The sequence below is a fragment of the Pipistrellus kuhlii genome, unplaced genomic scaffold (assembly GCF_014108245.1).
Source record: "Pipistrellus kuhlii isolate mPipKuh1 unplaced genomic scaffold, mPipKuh1.p scaffold_m20_p_13, whole genome shotgun sequence".
Classification (NCBI taxonomy): Eukaryota; Metazoa; Chordata; class Mammalia; order Chiroptera; family Vespertilionidae; genus Pipistrellus; species Pipistrellus kuhlii.
Window position 1 is genome coordinate 36,982,368 of NW_023425438.1, and position 15,684 is coordinate 36,998,051.

Genomic DNA, 15,684 nt, shown 5'->3' on the forward strand with positions numbered 1-15,684 from the left:
TGTCAGCTCTTGCCTTCCCTAGCTCTGCGGCCCTGAAGAATTTGCCGCAACTCCTGCTCCTCCTTCTCTAAGATGAGGGGAGAACAAAAACGTGGCTTGCGGAGATAGGGAGCTGAAGGGCGGCAGGTAGATGTTTTCATGTTGCAGAAATCCTTGGAACCTTTCTAGGATGGAACAGGCTCTCTGACCCCCCAGCACTTTGAGCATGCCATCCCCTTTGCCTGAAATGCCCTCTCCTCTTTTCCATCTGGCACACTGAATCTCAGCTCAGAAAGCATCATTTCTGAGAAGCCTTCTCTGACCCTGGACCCCCCAGGCATAGATCCAAGTCAGACTCTGGGCCAGTGGGCTCACCTTTGCAGTTGGCCCTGCGGTCCCACTTACGGCACCTCCCTTATGAGGTGATGAGCCTCTCCATGGCCGGCCTGAATTTTCTCAGTCATGTGCCCCAAGAGCAGATGGTCATAGATTGTTAGTTGAATGAGAAGGATGTGAGAGAACAGGGTCTTGTCTCCTCAGGGGAAGCTGCAGATGTGGATTGACCTGTTTCCAAAGGCCCTGGGGCGGCCTGGACCTCCCTTCAACATCACCCCACGGAGAGCCAAAAGGTAACTTGCTCCAACCACAGGCTTAGAGCTGAACAGGGTGGTGGGATGGTCCCCACCAGCTTGGGTGGGTCAAGGAGGTTGTGCTTGGGCTAGGCTTTGGACCACCCAGACCACAGGGTCCCAGTCTTGTCCAGCCAGGCAAGCATTCTTGGGTGAAGTGGCTTCTTGGCTCCTCAGTCAAAGACCTCCCACCCACTGGTGGGAAATCCATGTGATTTGAATAATTCTTCTCCACAGGTTTTTCCTGCGTTGTATTATTTGGAACACCAAGGACGTGATCCTGGATGACCTGAGCATTACAGGGGAAAAGATGAGCGACATTTATGTGAAAGGGTAGGGAGTCGTCCTCCTGCCCACCTATCCCAGCTCCACAGTGATGCTCCATTGGGAAGGGGGCTCTGGTGTAGGGAGGGGGAGGAAAAGAAAGGAAGGAGGGTTTAAGAGTGTGACCTCTGCCTTTGGGGAGTTATTTCCAGATTAGATTTCTTCTTCCACAATAATATTTGGGTTGAGGATGTCCGCCCAGAGAAAGTTTAAAATGTTTAAAAGTTTGTGGCATAGTTGGTACATCATGGAGATTTCTTGAGAATGATTTCTCCTTTATAATTTACCATTGCCTTCTTAATGCCTCATTTGCCCATGGTGAGGATGCATATTGTGGTGGAAACCTTAATTGGTAATGTTCTCTAAAAATGTTTATGTCCAGTTGGATGGTTGGCTTTGAGGAACACAAGCAAAAGACGGACGTGCATTATCGGTCCCTGGGGGGCGAAGGCAGCTTTAACTGGAGGTTCATTTTCCCCTTCGACTACCTGCCAGCTGAGCAAGTCTGCACCATCACCAAGAAGGTGAGTGTGGTTGCTGTCCCCAAAGGTGCTAGCTCCTGGGCTTTCTAATGTCAGCATGATCGCACTACCAGCACTGGCATGCCATAGTCATACCCTCCCCACTGCCCACCACTGTTGGAACAAGCACTGCCATCATTGAGGAATAATCATCACCATTATCCCCTCACTGCCCGTGTCCCATTCTCCTTTTCTCCCCACTATGTCACCATGTTAATGTCCATGTCATCACACCATTGTCCCCTCACTGCCAATGTTACATTCTCCATTTTCTCCTCACTATGTCACCACACCATTGTCCCTTCACTGACAGTGTCACCACACTATTGTCCCCTCATTGCCAACATCACTACACCATTGTCTCCTCACTGCCAATGTCACATTCTTCATTGTCCCCTCACTGCTGATGTCACCAAACCATTGTTCCCTCACTGTCAATGCCACCACACCATTGTCTCCTCACTGCCAATGTCACATTCTCCATTGTCTCCTCACTGCCAATGTCACCACTACCACTGTCCCGATTACTTAAGACATTGCCACAGTTTCTCCCACTCTGCTCCATTACTGCCAAAGCCACCACCAACATCTTCACCATTCCTCTACTTCTTCCACTCTCACCATTATTGCCATTGCTGGCTTTGCTGCCATCCCACAACCACCCCTTACTGGTGCCTCAATCATCATATGTAGCTAAGTCCAAATCCAAAATCCACTGCCTTTCTCCAAATTCTAGATAAACCAAGCAGGAGGAAGAGTCACGGGGTCTGGGTGGGAAACCAGACCTGTGCAAGCATGTCAAACTCATGGCCCACGGGCTGCAAGCTTGACATGCTTGCTGAGAGCTTCCCAAGGATGCCTACCTGGCTTATTGATTGGGTTGTCCATAGGATTGGGTGTTGCTTTGCTAGGTTCCTCCTGCTACCTAGTTCGCTATGTTTCCCCACCTGGTGCCTGTGGTTATTGTCCAAGGTGGACTGGCACTAGGGAGTGACTCTGTCCTTCCAGGCCTCAAAGTTTTTGTCCTTTTCCCTCCACCTCCCTTCTCTCGCCCCAGACTGAAGGCACCCAGGAGAGCTGTGAGCATCAGCCAGAGGGAAGGGTGGGTTCAGGGCTTCTGTTCTTTGTGTCTCAGCATCTTCCAGTGGAGGGCTCATCTGGGCTTTCCCCTTGAAATAGCAGTAAAGAGTTGTCCCCTCACTCCTTCCTGGTGGCTCTACACCTGCCCTTAGCAAGCAGACACAGAGCTCAGTGAGGAGGGTGCTGTGGGCAGTGAGGGCCTCGCTGCCAGGCTGACTGGAGGTGGAGGGCACCTAGAATCAAGGTTCTCTCCTATTCGATATGGTAAATACCTCTCTGGTATTTCAGTTCTGCTGGTGCGATTTCCTTCCGGAGGTAGCTCGAGGCTTCAAGCTACCAAGGTTCTCTGACTCCCCTTTCTTTCCTGAGTGGTTGAGTGGCTTAAAGAGGGGAAATAATAATGTACCTCAGCCGACTCATCTTCCTAATTCTCTTCATTATGTCCCTTCCACACGACCCCCTCCCGACTCCACACACAGGATTGTATGCGTGCTAGAGAAACCAGAATGTGCTGTGGAGCACTCTGAAGCTGCCACACAGAAGAAAATATGGGTTAAACAAGGTTAAATGAATTCTTTCACCCAGAGATTGCTGCATAGTGCCTGCCAGAAAGTATGTAGCTACACCTCTGGTTTTGTGCAGGAAAAGAAGGCCTAGCCCAGTGGTCGGCAAACTGTGGCTCACGAGCCACATGTGGCTCTTTGGCCCCTTGAGTGTGGCTCTTCCACAAAATACCATGGCTTGGGCGAGTCTATTTTGAAGTGGCATTAGAAGAAGTTTAAGAAATTTGGCTCTCAAAAGACATTTCAGTCGTTGTACTATTGATATTTGGCTCTGTTGACTAATGAGTTTTCCAACCACTGGCCTAGTCTATGTGTAGCTTTGATTTTGTGAGCCTTTGCTCAGTGTGCTTGTCTATCACAAGATGTTTCCATCACAAAGCAAATGCTGCCTTTGGTGGGGAGGGCTCTAAACTAAGCAAACAGTGTGCTGTGGACAGACGGAGTGGGGGCTGGGAATGGGGAAGGGGGGCCTGAGGCATCCTGCACACCAGCTCTGGTGCTCACCAAGCTCTAAAAGGGGCTAGGTGTGAGGGGAAACCGAGGCTGAGACACGATTGGCCTGCTCAAATGAGAGGCGGGACCACCCCTTGGTTGTGACAAGTGGGGATGTCAGCAAGAAGGAACAGGAAGCAGAGGCTTCTGCATTTTCTACGAAGTAGGAGAGAGAATCTCCTGGGACTGTGGCAGGTGACTTGAGACAAATGGAAAAGGCTAGAAGTAGCTATTATGCTGAGCGAGGGAGAGGAAGAGGGAGAGAGGGAGGGAGAAAGAGAACAGGAGAGGCCCATTGCTACCCTGTTTCCCCGAAAATAAGACAGGGTCTTATATTAATTTTTGCTCCCAAAGATGTGCTAGGTCTTATTTTCAGGGGATGTCTTATTTTTCCAAGAAGAAGAATACGGTACACACTTATTGTTAAATGAAAATAAAGGAAATTTATTACCTGTATACGGTACGGTAGTACGGTAGTTGTCAACACAAACCAGATAAACTGTGAATCCTACAGTATCAAGAATTTACTCATTTATTCAATGACAATCATGTCTTCATATTCTGGAACATCATCATAACAATCCAATTCCTGAATTTCCTGGTGAATTTCTTGTGACTCCATTTCTTTCAGAATCAGTGGACCAAATCTCTCATGTTTAGCCTGGGGGGGGCCCTATTTTCGGGGGGATGCCTTATATTTCACTCAGAAGGAAACCTGTAAGTAGGTCTTATTTTCGGAGGATGTCTTATTTTCGGGGAAATACGGTAGTATGGAGAAGGGTTACCAGGAAGTTCTGAGGGCCCAGCTGAGTTGCTAGGTAAGAATTTGAGGTGGGTCCATTCTGGCCATGACGGGGTTTCATCCCTGAATCACAGGCACCCGCAGGAAGAGGAGAGAGTTGGGTGGACCCCCGGTGGCATAGCCTGGGCTAGCCCTGAGAGGACGAGAGGCCCATGGGGACTGCGGGGTGGAGAGGTGGGAGGGGAGTGTGAGTCCAGAAGAGGCAGGAGTGGACAGGGCTGGGGAATGGGGATCCGTGTGGTGCGGGCTCCCGGAGAGGGTGACTGGAGGAGGTTGAGAAACAGAGTCCACGGGATTATGAGGTCACCCAGGGCTTGAGGGAGAACTGGCTTGACCCAGGTGGAGCCAGCGGTCCTTCTGTGGAAAAAGGGCCCTGGGAGGCAAGTGAAGAGTGCACACAGTGGGGCACCAAGGAGCTACAGGACCGAGTCTGGGGTGGGTTTGTGTGGGGGCACTGAGCAGCCTCTGGGCTCCTCGGTCATGCCGCAGAGTCAGCCCTCTGCCGAGGGGTTCAGGGCCTCTGGCAGGCAGGCCCTCCAGGGACCCCATTAACCAGACGAGACTGTCGTAAAGTACAAGGTCTCCTTTCATCCGGCTGCTTTGAACCACCGCTGGTCGCCCTGGCCCGTTCCCCACCTGGAGCCCAGCACACCCACCGGGGCCTGCCTGCGCGTCAGGCACCCACCCCGCAAATAAACAGCTAGTAAAAGGGCCCAGACCGGGAGCGTAATGAGCGCCTGGGACCTGGGGGGCTGTTCCCCAGGCTGGAGCCCCAGTCCAGCTGCTCCCACCAGGGGCTGTTTGAACCTCTGGCTCATTACTGAGCCCATAAACCAGGCCGGCCGGAGGAATGGAGGCTGCTGGCGGCCTGTGCAGGCGGGCCTGCGGTGCTGGCCATAAAAGCCCCGCCAGAGGAGGCAGGCACCTGCAGGAGGGCCGGGGCCCGGAAAAGGGGGAGGCACCAGACAGGGGCTGGGGGGCAAGGGCCCCGCTGGGGACCTGAGCCCCTTCACCAAGTCAGGCAGCCGTCCAGATGGAGGCCGGGTGCTTTGCAAGGTGACCATTGCTCAGGTCATGCTCCCAGTTTAGGGGTTCTGTGGTTTGCATGGCTTGGGGTGGCCACACGGCAGGCATGGACCTGACTGGGCAGTGAGGCTGTGTATACAAGGCACTCTGGGCCAGACAAACCATGGGTGGTCAGCAGCGTTCTCCAATTCCCTATGGAGTCTGTTTCTCCGAGACTCAGTCTAGGCCTCTACCATGACCTGCAGGCTGGTCAGAATGTTTCCTGTTCTTGCCACTATTCAGGAGAGGCTACAATGAGAGGACAGAGGACAGGCATGAGCAGGAAAGCCCCAGTGGCAGTCCTTTGGGTTGAATGTGTGAACCCAACGTAAACTCAGGCCTTGGCCTGCCCAGTCCTCATCCTTCAGTGGCTTGGTGAGGCCTCTTGGGAAGAAACCTAAGATGACACTGTTTCAGGCTGCCTGGTGCGAAGGAGGTGGGATGGGGAGTGCAGGAAGGTGGGGACCTTGCCAGCACCAGGGGCTTTGTTTTACCCCAGAGCAGGCTCTCAGCGGGAGAAGGTGCCCCCCAGTGTCAGCTTCTTATAGCAGTGTGCCAGGGGTGGGGTGGGGTACCTCAAGTTCCCAGCCAGTCCACTCTGTCCCCAAGATCACAAGGGCAGAGCAGGAATTTGAGGTATGAAATGGATTCTGAAACCTGACTGCCTAGTGTGGACCCTGGCTGCCACTTCCCAGGGGTATGACTCCCACATTACCTGCTCTGGTTTTCTCAGCACCAAGGCGTGTCTCCCATATAGGTTACTGGAAAGGTAGATGAGTTCATTGTGGTAAAGGGCTAGTACACAAGAAGTGCAATATTATTATTATTGGCTGTCAGATCTTGGGCAAATGCTTAACTTCTCCAAGCCTGTTTCACCATCTGTAAAGTGGGAATGAGAACATCGAATCAGAGAATTGGGAGGATCGGAGGAGCCACCTGTGAGAAGGGAGCCTGCACGGTACCCTCCTGAACCCGAACCCTGCTCTTTGGGGTCTCATGAATTTTCCCGCCAGAACCTGGCTCTGGCAAGTCTCTAAGGGATGCCCCACCCCACTGCTTCCTCCAGGCTGGAAAGGCACCAGCCTCTCTCTAATCTCTCTTTTCACTTCCTTCTCTGCTCCTCCTCTGGGCCAGGATGCTTTCTGGAGGCTGGACAAAACTGAGAGCAAAATCCCAGCGCGAGTGGTATTCCAGATCTGGGACAACGACAAGTTCTCCTTTGACGACTTTCTGGGTGAGCACTGCCTCTCAGCACCGTTCTGTACATTGGGGGTGACCCCAGAGACCCCACTGTGTGTGTGTGTGTGTGTGTGTGTGTGTGTGTGTTGTGTGTGTGTGCACGCGCGCCATTCTTGGCTGGCTAGCAGGAGGTGCACCTATTTTTTACTGGCAGGGAGCTCAGAGTCCCTGGTCCCTGGTGCTGAGTGAGATCCATATGCAGAGCAGTGCCAGCATGGTCAGAGGGTGGTCTAGCAGCAGAGGTGGCATTGACACTGTGCCACGTTGGATGGTAGGACTCAGGCAAGGAAGAGAGGGAGACACAGGCTGAGGCAGTGCAGACATATGCTGGCCATCGCTGGCTGGCTGGCTGGCCTCAGGCTTTACAGGATGCCTTCCACCCCTCCCTGCCCCACCTCTCAGTCTAGATGCAGATTGAGCCCAGCCAGCGAGGGGCTCAAGACACTCTTCACCCTTGTGCCTGAATGATGACCAAATGAGGGAACATGTCTCCACCCCCCAGGCCGCAGACAGGATTCCGATGGGGCAGAAGTGTGCTGAACCCTGACCTGGGAAGCAGGGAGCACAGGGCCGAAGGAGTGAGATATGTGGGGGAGGAACACGGTCTTGTATGGGGCCAACAGATTGGACTGTAACAGCCCCATCACAACTATAAAAGTTAACCAGAAAAGTGTAGTCTCCCCATAGTGGTATATTACTCAGTCATAGAAAGAATGATATACTGATGCTTGCTGGAAAGACCTTGACAACATGCTAAGTGACACATATTTTATGATTCCAATGATAAGAAATATCCACAATAGGAAATTCTACATGAATCATCATTGTCAGGCTTGGAAGGAAGGGGAATGGAGAATGTCTGCTAATGGGCGTGCTATTTCTTTTAGGGGTGATTAATTTTGAATTAAAATAGCAAATTTTATGTCAAATAGATTTTTCTACAATAAAAACAATTTAAAATTGATCGATGATAGATGTAGACAATGAATGGATTTGTCCATAGTAAGATAAATAGCTCTTTTAAGGCGAGTCAATGGGTTGGTTAGTGGGTGTATGGATTCGTGAGTAGATGGATGGGAAACTGTATGGATGGAATAAGAGGGCCTGGATAGGGAGCTTGGAGGGCACGGATAGAGAGTTGGAGGGATCTGAATCGTGGCTAAGCCCATGGATGGAGGGTGAGGAGGTAACTGAGTTTATGTGGAACCTGCCGGCCCCTGGGTGGGATTCGCTGCCAGTGACTGAGAAACCCTCGGCTAAGGAACCCCTCCTTGCCACAGGCGCCTTGCAGCTGGATCTCAACCGCATGCCCAAGCCCGCCAAGACGGCGGAGAAGTGCTCCCTGGACCTGCTGGATGACACTTTCCACCCGGAGTGGTTCGTGTCCCTTTTTGAACAGAAAACAGTGAAGGGCTGGTGGCCCTGTGTGGCAGAGGAGGGTGAGAAGAAGATATTAGCGGTAAGTCTGTTCTCCATTAGCCAGTGGGTCACCAGAGCCTATGTGTGCCTGCCCCCCTCTCTTGTCCTCCCTCTCCCTGTTTTTCAAGGTGCCAGCCGGCTTCCCTTCCCAGTTCCCAGCCTTCCTCTCCTGAGGCTCACATGCCAGGGAAGCTTATTTAAATCCAAAGATGCGCTTAGCTCCCTCGGACCCTGCTTGTGCTCTGGCTCCTGGGTCTTCCCAGTGATCTGTGTGCTGGGATCCCTCTGGCCTGGGCTCCTGTACAGGACAGGGGTCTTGCCTCGCTCACTTGAGCAGGACCCTGCCAGGAACCTTCCTTGTCCTACTGTGCTTGCCCAGAGGTCTGCTTAGGGGTGAGACAGGGCACTGAACTGTCCTTCCTCTGCAGAGAGTGAATCCTGACACTTTATTTAGAAATATAGGCAGTCACCCAGCTCCTAACATGGCCATTGAAATAAAATACCCTTGTTGAATAATTAACCATAATAATTCACAAGAAATAATGAACACCTCAAAAAAAAAAAAAATGAGCAAAGGGCATGCATAGGTGAAAGACAAAAGAAGCACAGATGGGTGTTAAACATTTGAAAAGGTTGAGTCCCCATCGTAATTAAATAAAGGCATATTTTAAAACGTGAAGGCTTTTTAACTGCTAAATGAGGATTTAAAACCAGAAATGCTCACTTCTGGCAAAGATGCAGACAGGCTCCTCCCTTACTTCTGCTGGAGTGCTCACGGCTCTACCATGTGTGGGAGCAATCCAATAACCTACAGCAAGAGATTTAACAATACCGATGCCTTTATCCTCTGTCATCCCACTTCTAAAAATCTCTCCAGAAGAAATAACCAGCTAAGATGAAAAAAAGAAAAAGAAAAAAAGTTCTGGGATATTTGCTGCAGCATTATTTATAGTACCACACAGTCGGAAACAAGCTAAATGAACCAAAATAAGCAGTTTATGAAACAAATTATGGCCAACCATCCCATAGAATGTCTTACAGCCATTATGAAGCAAACTTTAAAGAATATGTAATTATACAGTAAAACAGCATATATTTCTAAGTGAAAGAAGCTAGCCGTAGAAGTATGTGTACACAGTTTGGTAGTTCGTACACTGCAGAGAACACCAGCTCTGCTGCATAACAGTGTTCACAGTGGAGGTACGGCTGACGTTCTCCTTCGTCTGCACAACAGACCTCAGAGATATTGTGGATTTGGTTCCAAATAGCCACAATAAAACCAGCCACATGGATCTTTTGGTTTCCCAGTGCATATGAAAGCTATGTATATACTATCTTGTAGTCTGTTAAGTGTGCATAGCATTATGTCTATAAAAACAATGTACATATCTTATTTTAACAATATGTGACTGCTAAAACATACTAAACATCATTTGGGCCTTGAGCGAGTCACAATCTTTTTGCTGGTGGAGGGTCTAATCTTCAATTTGTAAAAAATGCAGTATCTGCAAAGTGCAGTAAGCAAAGCACAGTGAAACAAGGTGTGCCTGTGTATTTCTGTAGTTTTTAAATGCGCTGCAAGGAGCAGTTACTGCTTTTATGATCAGATCAACCCAACAGAACTAAAAAATTAAATAAAGCGGCTCTTACAATTGTCCTGGGGTCCAGTCCTTGTCTTCCCTACCTCATAGGCCCCTACATCAATGGCTCCTCTCCCGGCCATTGGGCATAGCCCCTGTCCCTCTGTTTCCACAGGGCAAACTGGAGATGACCTTGGAGATCGTAGCAGAGAGTGAGCACGAGGAGCGACCTGCTGGCCAGGGCCGGGATGAGCCCAACATGAACCCCAAACTCGAGGACCCAAAGTCAGTGCCAAGCCCCTGATCCCTGATGCCCAGGGGAGCTGGGAGGTGTAGCCACCATCTAGGAGGCATCTATTGCAGAGGTCATGAAACATTTAAAAAGGTCACAATGCCCACATGGCCCAGAGAGGGCCACTTGGTGTTAGGGGGCAGGTGACAGATGTCATTCCAGGAACACTGGGCTCCTCAGCTAGTTCCGGAAGCAGGCATGGTTGGGTAGCTGTTGGTTGTGTGCTGAGCAAGCTGTCATGTGGCATGTGCATGTTGTGTTATGGAACCTTCTCTGCTGGGTTGTTGTTATCATCTCATTTTACAGGCAAGGAAACAGTCTTAGCAAAGTTGAGGAAGGGAAGTGGTAAGGCTGGAATTCTCCCACTTGATCTGATTGGCTCTGGAGCCTGATCAAGGGTTTTCCCTTGACCAAACTGTCTTCCATGGCTCTCGTGGTGTCAGTGTGGCTTTCAAATAGTCTGGCAGTCTTCATTTTCCCATCTGTGAAATGGGGGACCAGTCCTTGTCTTCCCTACCTCCCAGGCCCCTAAGTGGATGTAGACGCCTTGAAGGCAGTAACCAGGGGCTGATAGACTGGCTGGGGGAGGTGGTATCAGGGCTGCGTTTGCTAGGTCCTTCCATGTGGCCTATTGAGCTCAAGTCAGACTTAGCAGAGACAGCCCACTTTATCACCAAGCTGCTCCTAGTGCCACAGGGCTGGCAGAGTGGGGAGAGCCATCCTGGGATGGCTGGGATCTGGCTGGAAAGACAAGAGAGGCCCAGGAGATCCAGTGGCGTGTAGTTAAAAGGCCATTATTGCGACACAAAATCCTCATTGAGTTGTGAGGCTGACCTTGGGGCAGGTTTTGAGGTTCTCGGTTATGAGAGAAACTCAGCTGCCTGGGTTCACTTCCCGTGGATCAGCCATGTGTCTCTAGGCAGGTGGCTTGGCTTATCTGGGGCTCATTGGGCCATGGCTCACTTAATATGACAGACCCTTGAAGTTCCGCCCAACTCCCAAATCTCCAGTCTTTTAAGTCCTGGGTCGGGAAGGAAAGAGGGTGGCAGGGAAGGTGTCCTGGACAGAGTGGCAGAGAAGGGCTCCTGAGGGTGGCACCAAGAAGAGGAGGGCAGCATGGTGGGGGCTCACACTATAGCAAAGGCTTGGAGGACAAGGAAGTGCAGGTGAGTTCTGGGGCAGGGACTGGGGTCTCGAGGCTGGGCGGGTCCTGGAGGGTCAGGGGGGGTTTGGGAGCAGGACTTGGAGAAAGCAGCCATGGTAGGTCTGCCTGCTGACCTCTGGGAACTCACTTCCAGGCGCCCTGACACCTCCTTCCTGTGGTTCACCTCCCCATACAAGACTATGAAGTACATCCTGTGGCGGCGGTTCCGGTGCGCCATCATCCTCTTCATCATTCTCTTCATCCTCCTGCTGTTCTTGGGCATCTTCGTCTATGCCTTCCCGGTGAGCAGCCCCGGCAGGGGAGCCACAGGCCCTGTCTTGGAGGAGCGCCTGGTCTGATGTGGGGGGCACAGCTCTTGACTTCCAGCAGAGCCTGGTCTCAGGGAGAGTCAGTCCTTATCCTCGAAGAGCCCCCGTCTGACGGAGAGACGCAGTCTCTGTCCTTGCAGAGCCCACGGTCTGATGAGGGAGACATGACCCCTACTCTGGGAGTTCCCAGTCTGGTAGACAAAGTCCTATCCTTAGGGACCTCTTAATCCAAAGGGGAAACATTTTGTGCTGTTGATGGGGAGGCATAGCTGTCCTCAGCAAGCCCCTGAACTACGTAATCAAAGGGTTGGTAGGTGAGCCCCTGAGGAGAGTGTGGGACTCAGTCAGGAAGGGACGATGTAGATAGCAGAACAGAGGAGGAGGTCCCTCTGTTTGTGCGGCTGACACCTGCTGAGGTCCAGAGGAAGGGAGGACCTGGGGCCAGCAGAGAGTCTCAGCATCCACCTGAGCACCGTGACACAGTGTGTCTCGCCTCCTGCAGAGGGCAGGCCTGGGGGGAAGATGTGTGTGGACAGACAGAAGGTGGCCCTCTCACTTGGTACAGTGCACATTGGTGAGAAGCCAGCTGTTGCCCTTTCACCTGGTGAGAAGCCAGCTTTTGCCCCCCAGCTCCATGGGGCTCCGCCCAAAAGGGGAGATCTGGGGCTGTATTCATGGTCTTGGCTTCCCTGGTCCTCATAGCTCATCAGTGGAACTCTGAAGATGCTCCAGACCCCTACCCTGTCTACCCACAATAACTTTGAAGGGACCACAGCGTTACCAGGCTGATGCCTGACTTTTAATATTCTTCAAACGATTTTAAACTTTTATAAATGAACATTTCAAACTGATATGAAAATAGGATGGCATAATCAACTCCATATCATCCTGATTTTTTGTTGTTTTTTAATCCTCATCTGAAGATATTTTTTCCATTTTGTTTTTTTAGAGAGAGTGGAAGGGAGGGAGGGAGAGAGAGGAAGAGGAAAAGGAGAAAGAGAGGGAGAGGGAGGGAATTTAACTCTTGTTTCTTTCAGTTAGCTTATGGTAAAAGTTGGTTTTGTTATATGTCGCTTCACTTAAAGTGTTAGAACCTGTTGACGATGTTGAGTGAGGACACTATATTAGCAGCTTGCACCCCTTGTAGTTAAGACCACAAAGCCATCCCTTCGGTCTCTTACATGGACTGTGGAGACCAGCAGAGGGAACTGTCTGGGCCTAAGTGACAAAGGAGAGTCTAGGTCCAGAAATTCAGGGTCCTCCCATCAGCGTAAGGATGGGTGTGTTGAACTGGGTCAGCTCTGATTTGCATGGTGGTTAAGGGAGCCCTTTTACCTTTCTTGGGGGCTTTACATCAAGTCAGTGTCCTCCTGAAGAGCTAAGGGGAGGGCGGGGGCAGGGCCAGAGTGACATCCCCATCGCCCCTTCTGTGCCTAGCGCCTGCCCCTGGCCAGCTGGGCCCTTCCCTGTGAGGCACGTGGGCAGCAGGCCAGGTCTTCAGGGTCTGGAGAAGGCTCCCCGCTGCCTGGCTGGGGGAGGAGAGAAGAATTCCATTGACTTCCAGCCCGTGCTCTTTCCTTGTCCCTGGAGCAGCCTTAACCCCGGGCCCTGTGGGCAGAGCAGACGGGCACTTTGCCACTGACCCTGTCAGAACCCTCCTCTATCTCTAAGGCCCCCAGCAGCGGCCATCACCTTCCTTTGAGTTCTTCTGAAAATTGTCCTCTTTAAAACACCAACTTCACCATCCCTCTCCCAAGGTCAGTGTTTCGGGGGGCAAGTCATAGGTGAGAGGTCCAGGGCTGGAGGGGCAGCTGGGCCTGAGGCCGCAGACTGGTTTTGTGGACAGGCCTTTGCTACAACCTGGGCAAGTCCTGCTGCTCTCCGGCCACGTTGCCCCATCACCTGGCGGCCCAAGGCCTTCCCCTGACTCTTTGGCCTTGCGGGGAGGGCAGAGGGCCTGGTAGAGCCCACTACGTCGAGGGGCTGCTCCCTCCGGTTGGTCTGGTTGGTCTAGTCTCCCACCCTCTTGGAAGTTCCCCTGGGAGGGGGACAGGGAGGGCAGCCTGTCTGGTTCCTCCTGCTGCCCCCAGCCAGCGGGAGCAGGGCCAGTGTGGGGAGGCAGCAGATCTGGCGGGAAGGCTTTGTTTCCAGAGCTGGCTTTCCCGGGCCGGCGCTGGGGAACATACTGTCCCAATTAGGAGCCCTGTGTTGTGTTGTGTGTGTTTTCATGGTTTTGGGGGGAGGAGTGGGGCTGGAGATTCCTTTCAGTCTACAGCAGCCAGGGTCTAATCAGGGGTGACCCATCCCAGGTGCTGGCCTGCATCGCGGGTCATCCCCGTACACCCAGCCCCCCAACTCTCCCTCTCGCTCTACTTTCTAGACAGGAGCGTGGTAGCCAGTGAGTCCTGGGTCCATGTGGGAGGGGGCGAGGAGACACACAGAGAAGGGAAGGGGAGATCACCTGTCTGACGAAGAGGCCAGGGCAGGCCCTGGTGGTCAGAATCCTCTTGGCTGTGGTTGAAACACGAGAGTGGGCCCTGGATTGATGATGGGGGAGAAAACAGAGCAATTCAGGCAGCTGTTCCCCCCACCTCGCATCCCAAACTGGGAGGGTTCCAGAAGAGTTTCAATAAGTACTGGGCTTGTGTGATTGGCAAGGGCACCAGGTGGGCGGTGTTGAGCTGAGCGAGGGGTAAGGGTGCTGAGGGCAGAGTGCAGGCAGGTGGTTGAGTAGATGAGTCCCTGCATGGGCCTGAGAACCTGGGTGTCTGAGTACTGAGACCCTGCAGCTGTCTTCACGCGTCCCTGCCTCCTCTCTCCTCTAGAACTATGCTGCCATGAAGCTGGTGAAGCCCTTCAGCTGAGGACTGCCTGGCCCAGGACTGGCTGCTTCCTCTGCCCAGTTCAGCTGAGCTCCTCCACACCTCCAGGCCTGACCATCCTGCCAGGGTGGGCAGACAGACAGGTGGACTGGCACATGCTCCAAGAGTTGGTAACATCGAGCCCTGGGATCGCCCACTTTCATCATTTCTTCCTCCCCCAGTTCGACCCTTTTTGGATCAGCCCATGTGCATTTCAGTATAAAATGGTTGGAACCTCAAAGCTGTGTTGGTGTGTGCATCTCTTTCGAACCTGGATGGGGTGTGACTGTGATTGGCAAACTCATTAGTCGACAGAGCCAAATATCAACAGTACAACGATTGAAATTTCTTTCGAGAGCCAAAATTTTAAAACGTAAACTTCTTCTAACGCCACTTCTTCAAAATAGATTCGCCCAGGCCGTAATATTTTGTGGAAGAGCCACACTCAAGGGGCCAAAGAGCCGCATGTGGCTCGCGAGTCGCAATTTGCCGACCATGGTCGTAGGGCAGGTGTCTGCTTGGGCGTGGTGGGGGTAGAGGTGTGTGACATCTCTGGCTCAGCCTTTTGAGTGGAACTATGAATCCTTTGGCAAGACTGCTTGGGGGCAGGGTGGGCTTTGAGGCTTAAAGACCCAGTGTATTCTGTGTCTCCAGGACTTTCCACCTCCCCTTTCTTCCTCACTCAGGCACCACCTCTTCCCTTTCCAGGTGCCCTTTGCTTAGTAGTTACCTGTACCTGTGGTCACACTTGAGAAGGAGTTCCACTTTAGGCAAATAGAGTCCCAAAGAATGGGTTGAGCCAGAAGTTATCTAGTCAGGGCAGGCTGCTGGTCTTGGGATTTCTTGGGATTCCCTCCCTCTGCTTCCTCACTTTTCTTTCAAGATCTGATCTGGACAAACACACCTTTTTCTTGTGGTCTGAGGCTTAGCATTTGCCATGGGTCTGACATCTCCTCCAGGAATCAAGCTTAATCTATGGGAGCAGCGGGAACATACTTAGAGAAAAAGCAAAAAGCTTGAAAACGTCTCTCCCCCGAGGGGCTGGAACTCTGGAGCGGAGCTGGCCGCATTCTCCTGCTACCCAGGAAGATTCTCCTATTTCCCGCTGTGAGCCTGCTCCCTTGGCCCAGGCCCCAAGGCCCCAAAGTGATCCTTCCAGAAGCCTTTGTCTTGACTGCACTCCGAGATCTAGACAGGGGCCCTGCCCTGATTGGCAGGACTGGAAGTGATTGGCACAGGGCTGCCTGATGACCTGGGCCCTCCTGGAAGAGGGAGCTACACCTCCAATGCTGAGTGATTCTTCAGGAGAGGTCAGGCTGGCAGTGTCCAGGCTCTGCATGGGCCTGAGAACCTGGGTGTCTAAGT

At 52.1% G+C, this 15,684-nt stretch overlaps 1 protein-coding gene across 22 annotated transcripts in view; it reads left to right on the forward strand.

The window, feature by feature from the left end:
• The window catches only part of DYSF (dysferlin), a 195,560-nt gene extending 181,000 nt beyond the window's left edge, over positions 1-14,560 (forward strand). For all 22 annotated transcript variants that reach the window (XM_036435666.2, XM_036435678.2, XM_036435676.2 and 19 more), the window contains 8 exons: positions 520-608; positions 846-941; positions 1,315-1,456; positions 6,590-6,689; positions 7,975-8,153; positions 9,869-9,978; positions 11,284-11,431; positions 14,284-14,560. In XM_036435666.2, coding sequence (XP_036291559.1) covers positions 520-608; positions 846-941; positions 1,315-1,456; positions 6,590-6,689; positions 7,975-8,153; positions 9,869-9,978; positions 11,284-11,431; positions 14,284-14,322 — 903 coding nt within the window. In that variant the 3' untranslated portion in view covers positions 14,323-14,560. The remainder of the gene's footprint in view (positions 1-519; positions 609-845; positions 942-1,314; positions 1,457-6,589; positions 6,690-7,974; positions 8,154-9,868; positions 9,979-11,283; positions 11,432-14,283) is intronic.
• The last annotated feature ends 1,124 nt before the right edge of the window (positions 14,561-15,684 follow it).